We start from the raw sequence: 23,510 nt of genomic DNA, 5'->3' as shown, positions 1-23,510 counted from the left end.
GGAAGAGGGCAAACTCTCAATCATCAGGAGACGCACCACCGCCTGACAAAGAGAGTAGGAAGTTCGATGCTGCGGGCAAACGAGTGGCAGCACAGGCAGCCAATCAATGGCGGATCGCCAACTCGCAAGCTCTACTGGCTCGCTACGACAGGGCACACTGGGACGAGATGCAACACATTATACAGCACTTGCCCAAGGAACACCAGAAACGTGCCCAACAGGTTGTTGAAGAAGGACAAGCAATTTCCAACAACCAGATAAGGTCTGCATTGGACTCGGCAGACACAGCAGCACGGACAGTCAATACTGCGGTAACCATTCGCAGGCATGCATGGTTAAGGAGCTCAGGATTTAAACCGGAAATCCAGCAAGCTGTGTTAAACATGCCTTTTAACCAGGAACAATTGTTCGGGCCGGAGGTGGACACGGCAATTGAGAAATTAAAGAAGGACACAGACACGGCCAAAGCCATGGGCGCGATCTACTCCCCACAAAGCAGAGGCACATTTAGAAAGCCACAATTTATAGGGGGGTTTCGTACACAAACACCAGAGCCTTCCACCTCACAAACCAGACCCACCTATCAGGGGCAGTACCAGAGAGGAGGGTTTCGAGGCTCATACAGGGGTGGACAATTCCCAAGAGCAAGGGGAAAATTCCAAAGCCCTAAAACAAGTCAAACCAAACAGTGACTTCAATGTCACAAACCCCCAACACTTAACACCAGTGGGGGGGAGACTTACTGCATACAACAAAAACTGTACAAACATAACTACGGACGCATGGGTCCTAGCCATTATCCAACATGGTTATTGCATAGAATTCATACAATTCCCACCAGATGTGCCCCCAAGAGCACACAATATGTCCAAACAACACTTAGACCTGTTACAACTAGAAGTCCAAGCATTGTTACAAAAACAAGCAATAGCATTAGTACCCAACCATCAAAAAGGAACAGGTGTCTACTCACTATATTTCCTAATTCCAAAGAAAGACAAAACGTTGAGACCCATATTAGACCTCAGAACGCTGAATCTCTACATCAAATCAGATCACTTCCACATGGTAACACTTCAAGACGTAATTCCCTTGCTCAAAAAACAGGACTACATGTCAACGTTAGATCTCAAGGATGCATATTTCCACATACCCATACATCCTTCGCACAGGAAATACTTAAGGTTTGTAATCCACGGCGTGCATTATCAATTCAAGCTGTTACCGTTCGGGATAACAACAGCCCCAAGGGTATTCACAAAATGCCTTGCAGTAGTAGCCGCTCATATAAGGAGACAGCACATGCACGTATTCCCATACTTAGACGATTGGTTAATAAAAACCAGCACTCAGCAACAGTGTCTTCTTCACACGCAATACGTTATAGAAACTCTACACAAACTAGGGTTTTCCATAAATTACCAAAAATCACATCTACAACCATCCCAGATACAACAATACTTGGGAGCAACACTCAACACACAAAAAGCGATTGCCACTCAAGTCTGCAAAGGGTACAAGCGTTCCAAAATATAGCATTAAACATGCAGCCAAACCAACACTACCAAGTGAGGTTTGTAATGAAACTTCTAGGCATGATGTCTTCATGCATAGCCATTGTCCCAAACGCAAGATTACACATGCGGCCCTTACAACAGTGCCTAGCAAAACAATGGACACAAGCACAGGGTCAACTCCAAGATCTAGTGTTGGTAGACCGCCAGACACACTTCTCGCTTCAATGGTGGAACCCTATAAATTTAAACCAAGGGCGGCCATTCCAAGACCCAGTGCCTCAATACGTGATCACAACAGATGCTTCCATGATGGGGTGGGGAGCACATCTCAACCAGCACAGTATACAGGGGACCACACCTCAACCAGCACAGTATACAGGGACAATGGGACAATCAACAAAAACAACTGCACATAAATCATTTAGAACTGTTGGCAGTGTTTCTAGCATTGAAAGCATTTCAACCACTGATAGCCCACAAACACATTCTTGTCAAAACCGACAACATGACGACAATGTATTACCTCAACAAACAAGGAGGGACACACTCGTCACAACTGTGTCTCTTAGCACAGAAAATGTGGCATTGGGCAATTCACAATCACATTCGTCTAATAGCACAATACATCCCAGGCATTCAAAACCAGTTAGCCGACAATCTCAGTCGAGATCACCAACAAACACACGAATGGGAAATTCATCCCCAGATACTACAAGATTACTTTCTACGCTGGGGACCACCAAAAATAGACCTATTCGCAACAAAAGAAAACGCAAAATGCCAAAACTTCGCGTCCAGGTACCCACACCCTCAGTCCTAGGGCAATGCTTTATGGATCAGTTGGTCAGGGATATTTGCTTACACTTTTCCCCCTCTCCCACTCATTCCTTATCTGGTAAACAAACTGAGTCAAAACAGACTCATACTAATACTCATAGCACCAACTTGGGCTCGCCAACCGTGGTACACAACACTGCTGGACCTATCAGTAGTACCTCACGTCAAATTACCAAACAGGCCAGATCTGTTAACTCAACACAAACAACAGATCAGACACCTGAATCCAGCATCGCTCAATCTAGCAATCTGGCTCCTGAAGTCTTAGAATTTGGACACTTAGGGCCAGATGTAGGAAGGTTCCCTTTTGCGAGTTGCAAATTGCGAGTCCCAGCGACTCGCAACTTGCAACTCGCAAGAGGGAATGCAGAAAGGTGTCTCAGACATCTTCTGCGACTCGCTATGGGGTCGCAAAGACCCACCTCATAAATATTTATAAGGTGGGTCGCAGTTTGTGACCCCATAGCGAGTCTAGGCACTCACGGGGATGGTGGCCTGCTGGAGACAGCAGACCACCATGTCCGTGACTGCTTTTCAATAAAGCAGTTGTTTTTTTTTTCTCTTTGCAGCCCGTTTTCCTTAAAGGAAAACGAGCTGCAAATAGAAAAAATACTGAAACCTTTTTGTTTCGTTTTTTTTCAGAGCAGGCAGTGGTCCATAGGACCACTGCCTGCTCTGAAAAAATATTTTTGTTTGCATTCACAAAGGGGAAGGGGTCCCCATCCCGTTTGCGAATGAGTTACCATCCACTTCAAGTGGATGGTAACTGCGAGTTGATTTGCGACCGCTTTCGCGGTCACAAATCAACTCTACATCGCGATGCGGTCGCAAATAGGAAGGGCACACCCCTTCCTATTTGCGAGTCGGAAACACATTTTGCGAGGCGGTTCCGACTCGCAAAATGTGTTTCTGCATCGCGTGAGGCCTTTTGCGCCTCGCAAACTGCGTTTTTCGTCGTTTGAGAGGCGCAAAAGGCTACCTACATCTGGCCCTTAGACCTTACACAAGACTGTATGGAGGTCATTAAACAAGCTAGGAAACCTACTACAAGACATTGTTATGCAAACAAATGGAAAAGATTTGTTTACTACTGCCACAATAATCAAATTCAACCACTAGATGCTTCCGCAAAAAACATTGTAAGTTACTTATTACACTTACAAAAGTCTGAACTAGCATTCTCTTCTATTAAAATACATCTCACAGCAATATCTCCCTATCTGCAGATTACACATTCAACATCGCTTTTTAGAATCCCAGTTATCAAAGCATTTGTGGAGGGATTAAAGAGAATCATACCCCTGAGAACACCACCAGTGCCTTCGTGGAACCTTAATATTGTATTAACACGACTCATGGGACCACCATTTGAACCCATGCACTCTTGTGAAATGCAATACTTAACTTGGAAGGTAGCCCTCCTAATAGCTATCACATCTTTTAGAAGAGTAAGTGAGATACAAGCATTCACTATACAAGAAACCTTTATACAAATACATAAACATAAAGTGGTTCTCCGTACAAATCCCAAATTCTTACCAAAGGTTATATCACCATTCCACCTATACCAAACAGTGGAACTCCCAGTCTTCTTTCCACAACCAAACTCAGTAGCCGAAAGAGCCTTACATACATTAGACATAAAAAGAGCACCAATGTATTACATTGACAGAACAAAACAGTTTCGCAAAACAAAACAATTGTTTGTAGCCTTCCAAAAACCTCATGCAGGAAATCCTATATCCAAGCAAGGCATTGCCAGATGGATAGTGAAATGTATTCAAACTTGCTATATTAAAGCAAAAAGAGATCTACCTATTACACCAAGAGCGCATTCCATTAGGAAAAAAGGCGCCACAAGGGCTTTTCTAGGAAATATACCTATGACAGAAATTTGTAAGGCAGCCACATGGTCTACGCCTCATACATTCACAAAACATTACTGTGTAGATGTGTTAACAACACAACAAGCCACAGTAGGGCAGGCTGTATTACGAACATTATTTCAAACAACTTCAACTCCTACAGGCTAAGCCACCGCTTTTGGGGAGATTACTGCTTATTAGTCTATGCACAGCATGTGTATCTGCAACTACACATGCCATTGAACGGAAAATGTCACTTACCCAGTGTACATCTGTTCGTAGCATGAGACGCTGCAGATTCACAGGCACCCTCCCACCTCCCCGGGAGCCTGTAGCCGTTATAAGTTGAATGAAAATTGTAAATTTGTAAATAAATACTATTTTAATACACATTGGGGGTTATTCTAACTTTGGAGGAGGTGTTAATCCGTCCCAAAAGTGACTGAAAAGTGACGGATTTACCACCAGCCGTATTACGAGTCCATTATATCCTATGGAACTCGTAATACGGCTGGTGGTATATCCGTCACTTTACCGTCACTTTTGGGACGGATTAACACTCCTCCAAAGTTAGAATAACCCCCATTATGTACATACATACTTACTCAATTGCATGGGCACTTTTAGTATATTCACAACTCCTACCTCACCCTCTGCGGGGAAAACAATCTAAGATGGAGTCGACGCCCATGCGCAATGGAGCCGAAAGGGAGGAGTCCCTCGGTCTCGTGACTCGCAAAGACTTCTTCGAAGAAAAACAGCTTGTAACACTCCGAGTCCAACACTAGATGGCAGGATAATGCACAGCATGTGAATCTGCAGCGTCTCATGCCACGAACAGATGTACACTGGGTAAGTGACATTTTCCATATATATATATATATATATATATACGCCAAGCACTCCTCTCTAGATTCAAAGAGAGAAACACACACTCACTTCAGCAGTTTGAATCAGAAAAGAATGTATTCAATTAACCCAGTCATTTGAGCTAAATCAGCATCATAATAATAAAATCCAAGAAGACCCCAAGTGATTTTTTTCAAATGTTGGATGTTGGAACCCTTGAAGTTTGGTAGAGGGTCAAACATGGACATCAATTGTTAATTCATACTCCTATGTAAAAGGTCAATTTTATGCTTCTGTATAATGAATCGGCAAAGAAATTGGAACAAGTATATTCGTATCTCTATGAAATGTGCTTTTCCTACAAAAATAATAATTAAAAACAAGTGTAGGAGTAAATTTACACGTCTAGAGATACCTATGTGTAAATGTATCTTTGTGATAAGGCCCTTCACTGGGCACAAGGGGGAAAACGTTTTAAAGGACCGTTTAGAAACAGATAGTGGATCATTCTAGAAGCAGCTCAACACACTCTGCATCTCAGCTTGACAATTGCTAGATAGCAGAATCCGTGTTCAACATAAGTTGGCAGTTACCATGATGGGAGGGCTAGTCATGCCCCATGCGAACCTAACAAAAGTATATCAACTAAGTTAGATCTGCTATCTTTGAGTTCATCCATCCGGGAAATGTCATCCAACAAACAAGAGGCTTTTACCTGAAATTCTCATCTTGCTGACTTTGCTTCAAACACAACAAAGGATACCTCCATGGATGATGGTGTGAGTGCGCTGAAATAGCTAATTTCATTTCAATTTAAGTTAGTGATTAAAGCGCAAAAAGGATCTGGAGTGATATAGCTACCTTTTAGGAATTCAGTTCACACTATCACCCAAGTCGTTGAACATCTAATAAAGTGGACACTAGAATACTCATGAAAACTGTGTGGGTCCTACAGCACTTGAAAAATCGTTCAGTGTGCTTGAACCCAAGCTAATGAAATATATGTTCTTACTTCACAGCGAAAGGTAGACCAAGATATTTTACTACAAACTGTAAAAAGCCTGTTTGAATTTCCAAACTATTTAGGCCACTAAGAATGCAAGGCTTTGGTTACAACCAGATACTACTGAAGCTCCCTGATACCCCATAAACATTATGCTACATAACAGGAAGCAGAATGATTTAAAACAAAATAATAACAACGGTAAAGAAAGCATGCAATCAGAAATGACCAAATAAAATCGTTTTCTAAACAAAAGCAAACAAGGGGACACTGTCCATTTATTGTATAATAAATGCCAATATGAATTCTATTTAAGTAAAAGCAGCCTTACTGTTTGCTAATAATTCATAGCTAGGTCTGATGAAAGGTCCATGTGGCGTTCTGTGGACGCTACAGTGTCAACAGACACAAAAACACCCTGGACAACACCTGTTTTATGAATTAGTGGTCTTGGGCACGATTGGCCCGGTTTATTTCAGTATGTGCTGTAGATCCTGCTACTTCCGATTTCTAAATTACAGGTTATGCCGTCAGCACTGCGCACCCTGCAATTTTCGACAGGTGTATTTCAGCAAGGCAACTCTGCTAAACTTCACCGGGGGCACAGTGCCTGGGCAATCACGAGACATGCGGGTTTTGGTGCGCATTTATGGCCCACTTTTTAGGCAATAACTGTAATTGATGCTATTAATCACACTCTCCCACAGGCCAGCTGTAATCGGGGCTTTAGCCAAGAGGCTTAATTCAATAATTGTTTACAAGGAACACAGCAGGAGATTTATTGAGCCATTTTTGAAAACAAGGTAAATCTTGGAGATACGTAAAAGCGCACTCTTATGTAGCGAAATTAGGAGCATTCTTTACAGTCTGTCTGTTTAGTGGCAGTGGGGCTGAGGACAGCCAGTTACAAGTCCGGTTTCTCAGAGGTAAAAGGAACGTAATTCAAAAGAATAAGGGCCTCCTTACGAGGCCTGAGGCGCGAGGCGGCGCACCAAGGCCCATATTTATACTTTTTTTGTGCCGCATTTGCGTCATTTTTTACGCAAAAGTGGCGCAAACTTACAAAGTACAATTGTATTTTGTAAGTTTGCGCCGCTTTTGCGTCAAAAAGTGGCGCAAATGCAGTGCAAAAAAAGTTTAAATATGGGCCTAAGGACTTTGCTGCGCTGCTCTGCAACAGAGGGAAAGGACAGAAATGCACTGTGTCTACAAAATACAGCGGGCCTGATTTTAAAGGCCCTAGCACCACCTTAGCACCACCAAATCGTCATTTTTTTATGCTGAGGCGGTGCTAAAGTGGCTTTTTACACATGCCATGTATACAAAGTAGAGCAATGCATGCATTGCACCACTTTGCAAACCCTTGCACCACAATATTCCTGCGCCAGGCATAATGTATGCAAGGGGGGCGTTCCGCTGTTAGGGGGCCAAAAACAATGTGCTAGGAAATCTAAGAGATTTCCTTGCACCATTTTTTTCGGCACTTTTAAGGCTTGCCCATAGCAGGCATTAAAAGGGGGCATGCCATTGAATACAATGGACCCCTATATATTATGCAGGAGTAGTGTCAACATTTTGGTGCTACTCCTGCAGAGTACACAAATAGCATCAGGAATTCTAACACTATTGCCCCCATGCGCCATGGTGCACCGTATTTTAAATACGGCGCACACATGGTGGCGTTATCGGTCACTAAGGGGAACAAGGAAAGTGGTGCTGCACTGGGTGCTACGCCGCTTTCCTTAAATCAGGCCCAGCATTTCTGTTCTCTCCCCGTGCGCTGGTTGCACAAATTTCTGTCTAGCGCCAACGCGTCACCCTTGCACCATGGTGGAAGGATGCCTGCATTGCAAGGATGATTGCTTTTGTGGAGGAAGGGACACCTTCCTGCACAAAACAATTCTCTTTCTATGTGTGTTGCAGAATGCAGCCCACATAGAAAGAGGAAAAAATGGGGAGAAATAAACATATTTCTTTCTCCCTTTTGCGTCATTCTTACGTCACCCCTGAAGTGGCATATAAATCTAATGCAGTCCCAGAATTGTAAATCTGGGGCTTTGTTAGATTCCTTCGAGTTCCATGGGTGTTGCATGGAAACACCCCAAGCAAAACCTATGGAATGCCCTTTTCACGCAGTGTTATGTGTGAAAGGAGTCCATATTTACAAGGCCATGAAACGCCACGCAAGGTGGCTTTGCATGGCCTTGTAAATATGGGTTGGCAGACTGCGCCACCGGAGCTGGTCAAAAACAGTGGAGTCAGTGATAGAAAGAAGGGGGATCCAGCTGGAGCCCCGATCTGGCAGCTATAATGGATCCTGATCAGGGGTTCGTCGGTCCCCAGTGTTATATGCCGAATTAGCCCAGGAGTAATTTGCGGACACCAGAAGACATTCAGCAATGTCAGCACATTATCTGCTTTCTTATCTGAGTAGGGACATGCAGGCAGGGAGTGGCTTTTTTACCTTAAATTCCATGTGGGCCCAAAACAAAGGCCCTGACTGGGAGCTATCTGAAGTCTAACATCTAAATGCTAATGCAATGGAGGGAAACAAAGGCACACACCTTATCACTCAAAAGTACTTAAGCGAATTTACAATTTGGAGGAAAGCTTTTGTCTGTATTCATTCATCCCTGTATATAGAAGATATCCATGTGCTGTAAGTTGTCAGATGTATCAAGTCTGTATGAGTATTCATACAAATAACAACTTAAATCACACTTACCAGTTTTTTACATTTTTTTTTTATAGTTCTACTCATCCTAATGTAGGGAGTTTGAGGGCTCTACATCACACACACACACACACTATACATTGACAGTAAATCACACAAGTGTGTAAATCAGTGTACACAATGTTACATAAGACAATAAGGCTCAGATTTAAGAGGACCTACCGCCATCTAACAACACATTAGCATAATTTTTTTTACGCTAATGTGGTGTTAGATGGCCAAAAACGCTGTTGTCATATCTATAAAGCAGCGTAATGCTTGCATTGCTCAACTTTGAAACCCTTTGCAACACTTTATACCTGCGCCAGGCAAAATGTATGCAAAGGGGGTGTTCCCCCATTAGGCGGGCCAAAAAAATGGCACAAAGAAATAGAAGAAATTTTGCTTTCTTTTTATCGGCATTTTAACACCTGCTCAGAGCAGGCGTTAAAAGGAGGCACACCATTTTCAATGGACCTCTGGGTGCTTTGCAGGATTAGTGTCAAAAGTTTTGACACCAATTCTGCAATGTGCCGAACTAGCGTCAAATATTTTGACTCTACTTCCCTAATTAACACCATTGTGCCCCATATGTTAAATTTGGCTCACACATGGTGGAGTTAGGGGGGTGCTAAACGGCGCAAGAAAAGTGGCCACTTTCCATAAATCTGCCCATAAGGGTTTCAAGGTGTAGAAATCTTTATGTGTGAGGATTATATCTTATGTCATATGTTGAGAGCATATGCCCAAGAAAAACACAAATTCTGGATTTAAAATGTGAACAGGGCTTGGGACTGTCTGTACTCAAATAAACTTTACAATAACAACAGATTGAATAAAACATAAGGTTCGAAACCCAAGCTTTGCAGTTTTCATGCAGGTCCTTGAAGTTGGTTCATGTGTCACTGTGCTATATTAGAATCAATGCAATTTATGAACTGCAAGTGATAAAGTACTCTATGTCAAAATCAGTAACCTACTTACCTAGCTAAATAAAATAATATCTGTCATTTGGATGTTACCATATTTGTTTTTGCAGGACATGCTCTATGCTGTTTTATAAGTTAAAACTGTGACTAGACAAAACGCAGATATCTCCTGCAAGTGTATTACCCACCAGTGTTAACTCTCCTACGTTATTAGTTCATGAGTTTTACCAGGCGCACAAAGCTGTCTACAGGAGGTGCCTTAACTGCATAAGAAATTTTTAAATCCAGCCTTCAGGACCAATAAAGCCAGAACAAGTTTCCTGACACATTTCTTCTCCTTGCCAATTTGTGGTAGAATTTTAAATAATAAAGGTATAAGTTGACTGTCAGGCTGATTTTCATGCCTCCGTCCATTGTAACTGAAGCCCCCTTTTTGTTGCCGCACACTGACAGTGAATTTATGGGTTCCTGGAGTAAAGTTTTTCCAATTACAGCCCTGGGTGGAGTTTGATGTCCACAGGACCCGCAAACATGAATCCACAAGGCACCTTTGGAACTTCATGTATATCCGCCTTTTTCATGTTTACCTGTTTACTTCTCAGCCCAGTCCCCACCTCTCTACATTGTGTTGACCATTAAATAACTCTCACCCTCTTCAGGATGTGCTCTTACAAACACCGTACACTCATGTCATATCGCAGTGGTAATGGTTGGTGGCAAGGGTTGGCCAGACAGTCCTTCCGGAGCGAGACAGTCTCATCTGATAGTTGGTTGCATCTGCGCCTGCGCACTGGCATGGTGGCGTGCAGCCATCAGCTGTCCTTGAATGCCTCGTCTGGCACATTTGGATCTCTGTCGGTTCCATGTCTAGCTCGGGAGCGTGGGGTATAAGGGTAGGAGGAGAAAAAAAGGTTTCAAAAGTCCGCTTACAAATGGATCGCCTTCTCCACCGTTCTAATGAAACCTAACACTGGCTGTCAGCCGACACTGCTGTTTCCCGCTTTGTTGGAAGTTCTCCAAAAGTCGTGTTTCATTCCCTACTTGCTAAGGAATGAACTCAACGTGTATCGACTCAAATATGAATCAGGCATCTGGAAATTAGTCAAGATGCCAGATCTTCATCTCATTTCCCCTCTTACTCTGTTCTGGCTGTGGCCCAGTTTCAAGTCACTGCTTTAAGAGCATTTGTACCTTTGGCTGCTTTGCCAGGTGGTCTCCCGGGAACAGAAGAAAGAGCAGCAAAATCTGCACAGAATCACACCAGAAGAAGAACATGTGAATTCTGTAAGGTGCCTGTATGTACAATTCTATAGTTTTGTAGTAGTTTTTACCTGGTGGCTTACGGAGTGATGCATCATAAAACATATTAGTTAATGTGTCCTTGATTAAAAGGTTACATTGAAATGTTTCAGTTTAGATTCTGCTATTGCCTGGATTAGATTTTTTAACCGGGTTTCTTTGTTGTTGCTCTCATTGGTGTGCTAGGTTGGTGTCATCTAAGTGCAGTAATACCATAGGCAAGGCTTTCTTGGTGTCAGTAACTCAGTGACGTCACAGCACATGGCTCCCATCGAGAAACCACTTCTCCCTTTGTATGAGCCTATGTCGACTATAAAGTGCTTCATTATTAAAAACCATATCAATATTTGACAATATTTTTATAAACGATCGAAACACAAGCAAAGCCTAAAGTATCTATTTATGCCACTAGCTGGATAGTCACTATTAACTAGAACTTCTAGAACTTATCGTTTTAGAAGTGCTAAACTCTGCCACTGGATCCCAAAACACTTTAATCACAAATGACACATTTGTCAATCGTCCTATTGCGCTCCACCTCTTGAAACTTGGTTTCTCTTGCCATCGGCTTTGCCGGATGGATATCTACCTAGGAGACTCCGGAGTCAATGAAGACATAGGGGTGCGTGCACAGCTTTGGGTACCCCAGGCCGATTAGAGCGGATAATAGTTCCAAGACAGAAAGAAGACAGGACAATAAGGATAGAAAATAATTCAGTGAGGATAAGTGAGAGAGGATGGCATTAATAGGGGAGGGATTTGAGCAATGACATTAAGTCCATCTCTTTTGACATGTCTCTGTTTTAGGTTGAATCCAGGCTGAAAGGCCCAAAGAAAAGGGACGAAGATGTTTTATACACTCAGAAGAGTCTGATGTTGAGTGGGCGGGTGGTAGTCAGTAGAGGTTGGCATTGGTTTTGAGGGGCCCTCGTGAGGCAATGAGGAAGAAAAAGGGGCTGTTTGTTGTTGCGATGGTTAGGTGAGGCAGTTGAGGAAGGCAGCAACTTGAGCAGGCCAGTCTTCGTTGATCTCTAAAGTGGGGCTAGATCCTGTTTGCTTGTGGAAAGCAAGTACATTGTTTGGGCAGTATTAAAAGTGATAGAGGGGCATTGTGGGTCAACTTTGACAACTCTTGCAATACTGCAAGACCTAGTAAGCTGTCCCTTACATCATTTCGCGAAATACGGGAATTATATCTTTTTAATGCCCTCCGGTTCTCTTCTTACCTTTTCTCCCCATTTTTTGATTTATTAACACATTGCATGCCTTTGAGTATGTTTGCCGGTGTTTCCCATGAAATGATGGCCTGTATGTGTTCCTCTTCTAGTGGCTGCTGTTGCACTCAGCGTAGAAGATTTGTTTGTGGTCGAACAAAGTGACAAGTGGGAGACTGGACTTAAATAAAGTACTTTCAGATCTCAGTCTGGACCAGGCAGACTCACATCTTGCTCTAGAGAATGCATTTGAGGTCCGCTGACTCTTTCCCTTGTCCCGCCTTCCTCTTTCCAGAGGAATTACACCACTCTAAAACACACTAAAACACCCACTAGTTATGTTGTTCTTGAAATGTCTTGTATTGTGGTATCATAAAATAACTCTGTTGATTCCTTGCAAGAGCTTTTATCCAGCCAACAATCAATGAAAGAGACTTAACTGCATTTACAGGCGTTGTCAAGGCATTAATGGTTTATTGCATTATTACAGCTTGCCCAGGTAAAATGCTTAAAGTTTTACTGGCCCCATGTGCTTTTAATCCACACGCGCGTCCATCTTGGCGCCAGCTTGGTAATGATCCGTGCCAAGAATATGTCTTGTGGCTGCGAGGCCTCTTGTTAACAAAGTTTCTCTCTGAAACCAGAGTGAAATGCGAAGTGGAATAAAGAACTCGGCCAATTGGAAGGCTCAGCTAATCTGGTGTTGTAGGTTTGAGTATTGTTCCCGCATTAAACAATTCATGTGAGAAGCTGGTCTTCATTTTGGTGTATGAAGATCCATTGGGTGTGAACTATTTGTAGGATATGTCCCTTGTTACCAAATACCTTATAGCAAACTCAAACTATGAAACCACAGACTATGTAAAGTTGGCGGTAGCAAAGGAGAATCTTAAAAAACCCTAAAAATACACCCTCCCCCAACCCCTCCAAGTGGGTTAAGAACTGTGGATTACACAATAATGCTGCTAATGATTAATGAGAGGATGTAGGCGCTATATTTAGGCTGGAGAACTGTTTGAGTAGATTGGACTGACAACCTTTTTTCCTGTTTCGCTCAGTAATTGTGCATTGTTTTGGATGGATGTTGTATCAGCTTTACGACTACTCTTGGGCCAATACTTGTCACTGTCTCCATAGCTTGCCCCCTGGGAACCTATGGTGAGCACTGTGCAGAGACGTGCAACTGCGAGCGTGGCGCCATGTGCCACCATGCCACGGGAGCTTGTGACTGTCCGAGAGGCTGGAGGGGCAGGCACTGCGAGAAAGGTAAGTTCGCCGCCTACTCAGGAACTTTCTTTTGGGGATAGGGGAGAAACCAGACTGATAGAAGTGTTCTTCACACCGCTGTTGAAGGGACTTGTTTTAAGGTAAAAACGTGTGCAGACCTAATTTCTGATTTTATGTAAAATGCTGTAAAATAGTGATGACCCCTGATTTCAGGGCTCTATGCTGCAGAGCGTGAGGGTATTTTATTAATACTATGTTCTGTGCTTCAGTGTTTGGTGGAGAGGCTTCTTGCCTATATGGCAAGGTTCCTCCCTTGGCACACATCTTTGAAACTCACACCTGGCTCTACTGACCGATCTGCCTGTAAACAAAATGGGTTCAATCTCTTAAAGCGCAGGGGAGAGGAAGAGTGTCATTGAAATATGAAGAAATCCAACGCCTATTAATGGCCAATATAAAATTATACAAAATCGCCACCCTTTGCAATCTGGTCCTTGTAGTCAAAGGTGGTTGTAATGAAGGGCAATCATTGGCAGCGTTTATGCCACACTCTACAAGAATGGCACAAGCTGGCAATGGCACCTCCCTGTCAGAGTAAGAGCAGCAAATTGACATTTTGACTACGGCAGTGAAATATTAAGCCTGTCATGCTTGTAGTGCTGTTTTTCCCTTGATGTGGAAGTGTCTACAATGTAATTTGTTGACCATTTACAGACTAAGGCTCTCGAAATCATAACTAAAATTGCACTAAAGGGCTTTGAAGATATTCTCTTGAACTGTATATGACAGGGTTTAATGAATAGGAAGGGGAAGAGACCTAGAAAAATAACTTTTAAGAGGGAGCCAGGAGCTAAACAAGTACACTTTCCATTTGTTGGTCTCAAATCCTTTGACGTCAGTTCCATATCCTGCTGATCTGCGTACGAGTCCACTCCTAGTACTGTGCATGGAGAAAGTAATCCAAGGCAACACTCCCTGTTCATAAAGGTGGCTCGCAATTGCTAGGGGCAGAGATTTGACATTTTTCACCCTGCCGTTTTCATCCTTTTAATAAAAAGGCCCCTCCTTATCCTACAACATGTGCCTCTTAAGTGATTGTAAAGGCTGGTGTGTCCCGTCTTTCCAACATGTAGGAACTCTGAAGAAGTTTGCAACAATGGAACACTGCAAAGTGCCTCCTCACCTTGCTACAAAAATCGATGTATTCTTTCTGCATGTTGATGTTTGGGAAGCTTTCGGAAATATGAAAATCTTGTATCAAGAGTCTTATTTGGATGGCCGTTCCTAATGTCTCTTCTAAAAATACATTTGGCACAAATCCTATCACATAAAGAGTGCAATTGCACCTATGTCCATGTCTAGTGAAAATACACTTTGAAGCAAATACCATCTGTTGTCACAATAAATATCCCAAGGAGATTAGGGCTTTTTCCAAGTGCATGCGGCACAGTAAATAATAACTGTAAATGGCAGGAGGGTCAAAAAGGACGACAGGGAATGATAAAAAAATAAAAGTAGGGCCTCAATCACAGCTCTGTCAGTGAAAGGACAGTGATCAAACTGAAGGAATCAGTACTTGGCTCATGTTTGAGCCAAAAGAAGAGGAAATTAAGCCATCACATGCTGGCCAATTAGGTGGCAGCAAATAAGAGTGACAGTGAAGCCAACAAATGTTAAGTAATGGGTGGGCTACATTTCCCTGGTATACAATGTCTCTCGCAAGCGTGCATGAAGCCATAAGGCCATAATCCATAACTCATAAAATGGCCATGCAAACCATGCAGTAGTATGTACCAATTAATAACCATAAGTAACTCTCTGCTTTGTGTCTGCCTGAAGCCTGTCTCCCTGGATCCTATGGAAAGAACTGTGCCGGTCTCTGCCGTTGTCCTCCTGGCACGCCCTGCAACCACATCACAGGGGAGTGTGGGTGTCCTCCTGGATTCACAGGCAACGGATGCGACCAATGTAAGTGTGCATCAGAGATCTCCCTGTTGCCCTTGTTAGGTAGATGCTTAGTTGGTGGCTAGACTATTTGTAACAGTAGTGATGTTATAATGGCATGTTTGAATGCTAATTGGTTTGTGAAACCAACCACAACATTTGGATTATACCACCTACAAAGCCGCTCACTTATTTCCTTAAGTCCTCCAGTGGAGCCACCATGAACGTCTGACTGCTGGCCATTTTCTTTGAGAACTACTGTGCATCATCTGGCCATATGTATGTGTATTTGGAATACATGGCTAGCTCCTTAATCCTGCTCTGAAGAGCTCATAGGTTGAATTGCCTTTCAGGGGAGTAGCACACACCCTTGCGGGCCCTGCTGTGCAAGGTGACCCCCAACCCTTCAGAACCAAACCCCTGCCCAATCCGTCGGGGGTGGCTGCTGTTCAACCCAAGCTGAATAGTGTTATGGTATAGAAGGCTCCTATTTGGCAGAGAAATAAAGCTAGATGATTCAAATGGAGATGAGTTTTGAATAGTAACTAAAAATTCCAATCTTTAGAATATGAATTGTTTTATGCTGTAAAACGCAGTAATATTTAAAAATTATATAAATGCATGAATGAATGGCTTGCTTCGTTGTTTGGTAGTATTACTGTTTCTCTTTTCTGCAGCCTGTTTGCCAGGGACCTTTGGTGTGAATTGTGGCCAGGCGTGTCAGTGTCCCGGGGAAAACCAAAACTGCCATCCAGTCACTGGGGAGTGCGTCTGTGCACCTGGTTACCAAGGCCATCTCTGCCGGCAGAGTGAGTTCACTACTACAAAAGGGGCACCACTATTTTATTTTCAAGAAATTGTACTCAGGCAAAGTGAAAAATTATCTGTCTCTATGAAGAAGAATAACAAGGAATGCAGTGAGTGTATCTTCGTTGAAACAGTAAAAGAATGGAGAAAAGAGAGCAGATAGTGGATAAAACAAAACTGCCAATTCATTTGCACTTTCGAGAGACCTTTTTCGCGTATTGTTTTATTTGCACACTGTTGACGTTTTTTTCAGGGGAAGCTATTCTCTGGGTTAGAGGGAAATGAGCAAAATGATTGAAGGGATGCTTTATATAACGTCATCAATTTGCAAGTTCTTTTTGTGTATTGTACTAGACTTTTCTAATTTTTTTCTGATGAGAAATGAAAGCAAAATAGCCTTTGTCTTTACCGTTTCTAACAATTTCAGAGTTCAACATGTCTTGTGTACCCCCGTGGGTGCCTTAATACACCCATCTCATTCTGACTTGCTAAGATTTGGTACACCTGAGACATGGTTAGGAATTTTTCGCACTCCATGAATTATCAGTGAGTCCAAGTGCAATAATATAAGACCTGTCAGGCACTGAACTGTTGTGTGTTTTTCATGTGTCATCATCATTGGTAAAGTTATTTGGCACTCACTAACCACGCACTCGCCACAGGCGGCCAATAGCAGAGTAACGCATTCGGCGTAAGGGGTTAGCTTTCCAAACAGTTACGCGGTTTGCTTCGTAGACTAGAGTCTGGGTAGGTTTGTGGAACTGTGGTGTCAGTAGGGCGAGGAACCTGTGAATTTTGTGTGTATGTATCAGATTTATTGGGATGTGCTCTTATAAAGTTAGAATGCACTAGAGTAGTTCCTATCTCTTCTCATCCAGTATGCGTGTCTACTGCCCAGCATATGTAGATGTGCGGTAAGTAGCTAGCTGAGACATGTGGCACTGGGTGAAGAGTGGAACATTCAGGCAATGCTGCTGTGCAATCCGTGGTCTGTCTTTGAGCGCTCTTCTGTAGATGTCTGTGACACGTATTAGTGGATAATATGTTGCTGGAGGTGCTCGATTACGCTGTGAGCGCCCGCTGTTCTTCTATTTGTATCTGTTTCCTTAATACTGTTGAAAAGGCCTGATAATCCAGTTTACCAAACACAGGTGTAATAGAGAGAGACACTACTGACACCAGCCACTCCCTGGTGATTCCTTGTGGAACCGTGGTTTGTCTAAACTTTGGTAGCCCCTAAATGTTCCGATTATTTTTGTAGGCAGTAGATGAACAACCCCTATTTCTAATTCGTTGGGAATCAGCACTTTCTTCGGTCAAGTAAATAATGTTGGTGAACGGTAAAAGCCAATGATTCCAGAACTGGCATGCCAATCACAGGAGCGTTTCCTTGGGATACAGAATTCCCTCCTAAATTTATAATGGGTTGGAACACGATATTGAGATCAGATAGGAGTTTCATGTTATGGCTAAAGATGGCCAAATTGTGCACCGTGCAGGCAATGCTTTATTTGTAGAATTATAAGTGCCGGTACCCAAAGCGCCGCTCAGGCACCCGCGGCTGGCGCTATACAATATTAGAGAGCGAACAGCAAGGGTATGCAGTCCCGAATCCACCTCAGGCTTCTTCAGTTCACTGCCAGGCACTCCCTGCCCGTTATCTCACTCTTACAGGTGTCCGATTTCCTCTCGGTGACGGATCTTCCGTGTTTCTTTTCCTCCGTCTGTTCGTTCTGTTTGTTTTTCCTTCTCTTGGCGTCGGGGAATAGTCCGATGTGGAGAAATAAGTGCCGGTCCCCAAAAATAAGTGACAGGGCTCCCACCGGCAACCAGCGGTTCAAATTAAGCACAGCGTGCAGGCGATTCACTTTGTGAGCAAATACTCAATTTTAGACATGAATCCTGTTATTGAGTGGGTTTGAAACGCGCCCGAATGGAACTGATTTTACCTTTAGAAAATTATGGGGAAAAAATGTTAGCAAGCCTAAGGTGCCTAATAATGAGTTATTTAGTGATCCGTGTACATTGGGTACAATTATGCACTAATTTGAGCATCCCTCCTGAACTATCTGCCTTTTGGTGAATGGTTTGATATTGATGACAATATCATAACAGAACATATCTAAATCTATTTCGGTGATCCATGAGTTCCCTATCAGTCTTCTGCGTGTCATGTTTTCTGTGTTTTCAATATTCACGTAGCATAGACACACCTCGCGCGGTGCAAACCGAATCAGACTGCATCTGAAATGGTTACCTCGCGACCGCTTCGAGAGTGAGACAACAGCTGCAAAACCCTTACCGATGGCAGATTGAGACACAAATTCTGCCGGATGCCACAGGGGTGTAGTTCTGCCTGTTTTTCTAAATACGATGTGCATAACGTCTGCCAAACAACGAGTTGTGAAAAATATGTAAACATGGATGTAAGAAGTGGAGATTTCCATGGAGCGCCAACATCTTTCCTGATCTTTATTGTGTTCACACTCACAGGATGCACGGCCGGGCATTATGGCCCCAACTGTGATCGCAGATGCACCTGCAAGAACGGCGGGCAGTGTGAGACCGACACAGGAGCATGCCAGTGTCCGGAAGGCTACCTCGGGGCGGACTGCAGTGTGGGTGAGTGGTGTTCTTCCACGAAATGCGCTGTCGTTTGCTCTTACCTAAACTGCAACCCACCAGTCATGCAGTCACGGTCTTTAAAATGACACGGAAATAAAAAGAAACACTTTCCTCATGAGTATCAAGACCCACATGTATCCCACGAGTGATCACCCTAGACTGGAGGGACTTTGAAGCAGTACATTTGGTTGGACGCTGCACTTGAGGATGGCAGAGCGAAGGCGCAGACTTACCTACAGTTCTATGCTACAGATTACGTGGGTTTTCGGAGCATGAGGGACTCGGAAGGCTCATTCGGCCACGAGCCCAAGACCTCGAACCTGCATCCAGTGCCAACGTTCCTCACATAACACGCCATCTCTTCCCTCTAGCATGTCTCAGCCTCTACACCTCAAAATGACTTCCACCTTAGTCATAATTGTTTATCTACTCTGAGGTCAGGTAATATATGAATTCTATTCTACAGGAAAGGTAACAGTTGTATTCTGACAAATAAGTTAGTACTCAGCTGTTTATTGTGATAAGGTGCTTGGCTTATATGGTAGAGCCGTGATCAATGGGAAACATTTCAATTTCGATTAGTGTTGTCAGTGTTGAGATGCAACGAGGCAAGATGGTGGAGGGATAAAAAAGGATGATCAGCAATTGGAATGTGTTGGATGCCTTTGCCCTAATGCTGAGAACTTTAACCTGACGTTCTAGAGACAGTGGATCTGACGTAGGATGCAGTTTTGCTGTGGCAAAAGGCGAATTTCCCTTTTTGCGGCCGCAAAATGACCTTTTTCAATGCGACTCCAAGGGCATTCCTTCCTAATTGAGAGTCGCAGTGGCATGTATAATTGTTTTGTGACCACAGTTGTGATTGCAAAACAAACGCAGTTACCACCAATTTCAAATTGGTGCTAACCCATTCGCAAGAAGGAAGGGGTCCCCCGGGCACCCCTTACCCTTTGTGAATGAAAGCAAAAATATTTTTTCAGAGTGGGTAGTGGTCCCACGGGCCACTGCCTACTGTGAGAAAGTGAAAAGAACACTTTTCATTTTTTTGTTTGAAATCCACCCGGTTTTCCTTTAAGGAAAAGGGGCTGCATTTAAAAAAAAACGTCTTCATTAAAAAAGCAGTTACCGACATGATGGTCTGCTGTTGCCTACAGGTCACCACCCTGTGAGTTCTCAATGGGGTCGCAAATTGCAGTAGGTCATTTAAGACCCCATTGGGAATCACAAACTGTGTGGTTGACACTGTTGTACATTTGGTTTTGCGACTTGAATTGTAAATTGCGAGTCGCAAAACATTTGGTCATACATCTGGCCCAGTGTGTTTTCGACCACTTAATAATAAACATAAGAACCATGGCCTGTGAATAGGAAATGCCAGTGGCAAATTCTGAAATTCAGTGGTGAACAAGAAACAGTGACTGTAATTAGATTGCTAAATACTAAGAAGCCACAAAAAAGATGAAATCATGTTTTAATTTTTTTTTTTCATGTTAGCATGCTCAATAATGACCGCATTCACGTTAACGCAGTTGACACTGCAGAAGACCATGGTGACCCAAGGGTCATACACCGCAATTAGGTCGATATTTAATAAATCATGGCACATCAGAGCTGATGCGCCACTTTTTCTGCATTACCTCCTTCCAGCACCTAACAGCACCATGGTAGTGCCTTATTTATAATACTGCGTCCCTTCCTTCCGGCTCCTAACAGCACCATGGTAGTGCCTTATTTATAATACTGCGTCCCTTCCTTCCGGCACCTAACAGCACCATGGTTGCGTCATATTTAGAACACGGCGACCCATGGCGGTGGCTGGCACAATACTGTCAAAATATTTGACACTATTGTGGTGCTTTGCTACACTAGCGTCAAGAAATGTTGACGCTAGTGTAGCAAAGTGCAAGGAGACCCATAGGATTCTATAGGAGCATCATTTTAATGCCTGCTCTGTGCAGATGTTAAAAGTGATGCCAATAATGACACAGTGAAATTTGTTAAATTTCACTGCACCATTATTGCTGGCCTTGTATTTATTATTACTGGCGCAGGCATAATGTGATGCAAGGGTTTACAAAGTGGCGCAATGCATGCATTGCACAACTTTGTAAATATGGTGCATTGAAAAAGCCACTGTAGCGCTGCCTTAGCGTCAAACAAATGACTTTGTGATGGCACTAAGGTGGCGCTAGAGGCTTTTAAATATACCACTTAGTTTATTGTCTCATGTTTCAGGGGAACTCCCATGTGTTCAAATGAGAGCTCGTTTAAAAATGCACACATAATACATTTTGATTAGAAAATAAAGGCCCTCACTAAATGCATATGCTATTTATATGTTTGTGTTCCTGTGGAATTGAAATTGCAAGTGGTATTTTCCTATATTTCTCTTGGTCCTCCATACCAACACTAATCATAATTTTGCAATGATTTCTGCTGCTTCTCTCATTCTCCTCTCTTCCCCACAGCATGCCCTGCCGGTCGCTATGGTAAAGACTGTGCCCTTGTCTGTTCCTGCAATGCAGCCCCATGCAACCCAGTGACTGGTGACTGCATCTGCTCGGCTGGAAGAACTGGACTAAATTGTGAACACGGTATGCATTGTTCACAGCTATAGAAAACATACATTGACAAAGTCAACACATGTGCCATGCGCTTCGTGAAGAGTTCTATCAAAAGTTACCCCTGGAGAGATGCCTTCACTGGGAAGGGGCTAAAAGTAGGATCCAGAAAGGAAAGGGAGAGAGAAAAGGTAGCAGTGAACGGTGTTGTACAGCCACTTCAAAGCACTATCACTACAGGAGAGGAAGGAGTTGGCAAATAGCACAGGGAAATGACAGAGGATCATTTACTGACTCTAGTCCTTTTGTGTTCCTCATAAGGAGGAAAACATGAACCTGCCTTGGGCAAATTCAAAGCTATGAGTTGTGTTTTTTAACTAAGAACTCTGCTGAAGGAGATCAAAGAATTGTGCTGCTCTAGAATGAGTTGCAAGATAAGACGATCCCTTCTTTTTCCCTGATTGACTGACTCCTGTCTAAATATCTTGAGTCTGGAAGCATGTTTTCTCACAGAATGAGGGTGAGAATAGATTATTGCCACTTGGGAGGTGAGTGGCCATGTTCCATTTAGAAAGTCCTATCTTTGGGACAGTCCATGACTTTCATTGGCCCACCAGACAAAATTCCTGTTGGCAAGGAGCGCTCTCCTGTTTCTTCCTAGCAGGTTTGCCAACCATCTGCTGCTGTCGATTGCAATAGCTGCAAGAGGTGACTGTCACCTCACTTCAGTTCCTGCCATGATTGCTGTGTTTCAAATTACATGTTGTGATTGTTTTGTTTCATTGCAATATGAAAAGCAGACTTTCAATCAGTAGCTGTAAGTGCAAGTGCATAGAGTATCAGGAATTAATGTCCACTTCCACCAGAACCTGATCACCGCCTCATCCCTGTGATATTCTAGTGCTCACTCATCCACACATTGGCCTATGTCTTTTCTTGTCTTGAAAGTCTTGTTGTAGATCATATTAGTTATCCTTAGAGGAGGGTAGAACTTGCAGAGTTTCAATCTGCGGAATTCCGTGGAGTTGCAGAAAAACTTTGCAAGAGACCACAGAATTCCACCAACTGGTGGAAAATATGCAGATCACGCTGCTCTCACTGCAATTTAATGCTGGTAGTGCAAGCAGTGTTAAAAATCAATGCAAATGACAGCATGTATTGCACAAGAGCTTGTGGCCATTCAAGTTGATTTTACTGCTGCAAAATCTACTTAAGTGGCAGCATATCTGTGCAAACGACAACCCTCTAACCATGGCTGCACACAAACACTGGCGACCACCTGTGTTAGAAAATCTTATATTTTGGAGCCTTGTGGTAGAAAAATTACACCATGCGGCGATTGGCAGAATTTAGACAGAACTCTGTGTTAAAGAGGAAATCGAAGTGACCAAAATTCACTAATTCCGCTGGCGGAACAGAATATTTCGCCCACCTCTAGTTATCATATTTTTGCAACAACGTCTTCCAGATGCTGAATTTGTGATGATTTATTTTCCTTTCCATCATCTTTGATATTTTATTTTTCATCTGCCTTCTCCTGTCTGCCCTCTTAATCTCCCTAGATAGATTTTCTTGCTTACTTTCTTTCCATTTCATCAGGTGCATCTAGGTGAACCTCATGTCACCAGATCACGGGAGCAGCATTTTGAGTTTAGTTTAACTCCTGCTCTTCCCTAGAAACTGCATATCACTTCAGAGCGTATTTTTCCAGTAGAAACTGGAGCGTGGCCCATATCAACTTAAGTCTTTCTCATGACACTTTCTAACCAATCAAAGTCTGATTGTCTTCAGTGTGCCATGAGCTAAGCCTTTTTATATTAACATGTTCATCGTTACCCCCCTAACTTCTTTTAGTGTGCTCAAGCAACCAGTATGGCACTGACTGTCAGCAGAGGTGTTCCTGCAGAAATGGAGGTGCCTGCAATCCAGTGGATGGATCATGCTCCTGTGGCTTGGGATGGACGGGACGAGACTGTAACCTTGGTAATCTAATTGTTCTGCACTTTTAAACCATGAGATACTTTTGTCGTTTTGGTTTAGAGGCCATGGCTTGCTAACCAATGTCTGGTTTACTTGTCTGCCTTAAGACCGAAATACGTCTCCCACATTGCAGTGTGTGG

General features: G+C 43.1%; 1 protein-coding gene across 3 annotated transcripts in view; it reads left to right on the top strand.

Annotated features, from left to right (window-relative positions):
• Positions 1–23,510, top strand: part of MEGF6 (multiple EGF like domains 6) — a 1,002,006-nt gene that overhangs the window by 951,063 nt on the left and 27,433 nt on the right. For 2 of the 3 annotated variants that reach the window (XM_069239937.1, XM_069239940.1), the window contains 6 exons: positions 13,364–13,492; positions 15,293–15,421; positions 16,075–16,206; positions 18,698–18,826; positions 21,298–21,423; positions 23,245–23,373. In XM_069239937.1, the coding sequence (XP_069096038.1) occupies positions 13,364–13,492; positions 15,293–15,421; positions 16,075–16,206; positions 18,698–18,826; positions 21,298–21,423; positions 23,245–23,373 (774 nt within the window). The remainder of the gene's footprint in view (positions 1–13,363; positions 13,493–15,292; positions 15,422–16,074; positions 16,207–18,697; positions 18,827–21,297; positions 21,424–23,244; positions 23,374–23,510) is intronic. The other variant, XM_069239938.1, reaches the window with a different exon arrangement.

The sequence above is a fragment of the Pleurodeles waltl genome, chromosome 6 (assembly GCF_031143425.1).
Source record: "Pleurodeles waltl isolate 20211129_DDA chromosome 6, aPleWal1.hap1.20221129, whole genome shotgun sequence".
NCBI lineage: Eukaryota > Metazoa > Chordata > Amphibia > Caudata > Salamandridae > Pleurodeles > Pleurodeles waltl.
The sequence above is the reverse complement of the archived record's forward strand: the minus strand, read 5'-3'. Positions and strand labels throughout refer to the sequence as shown.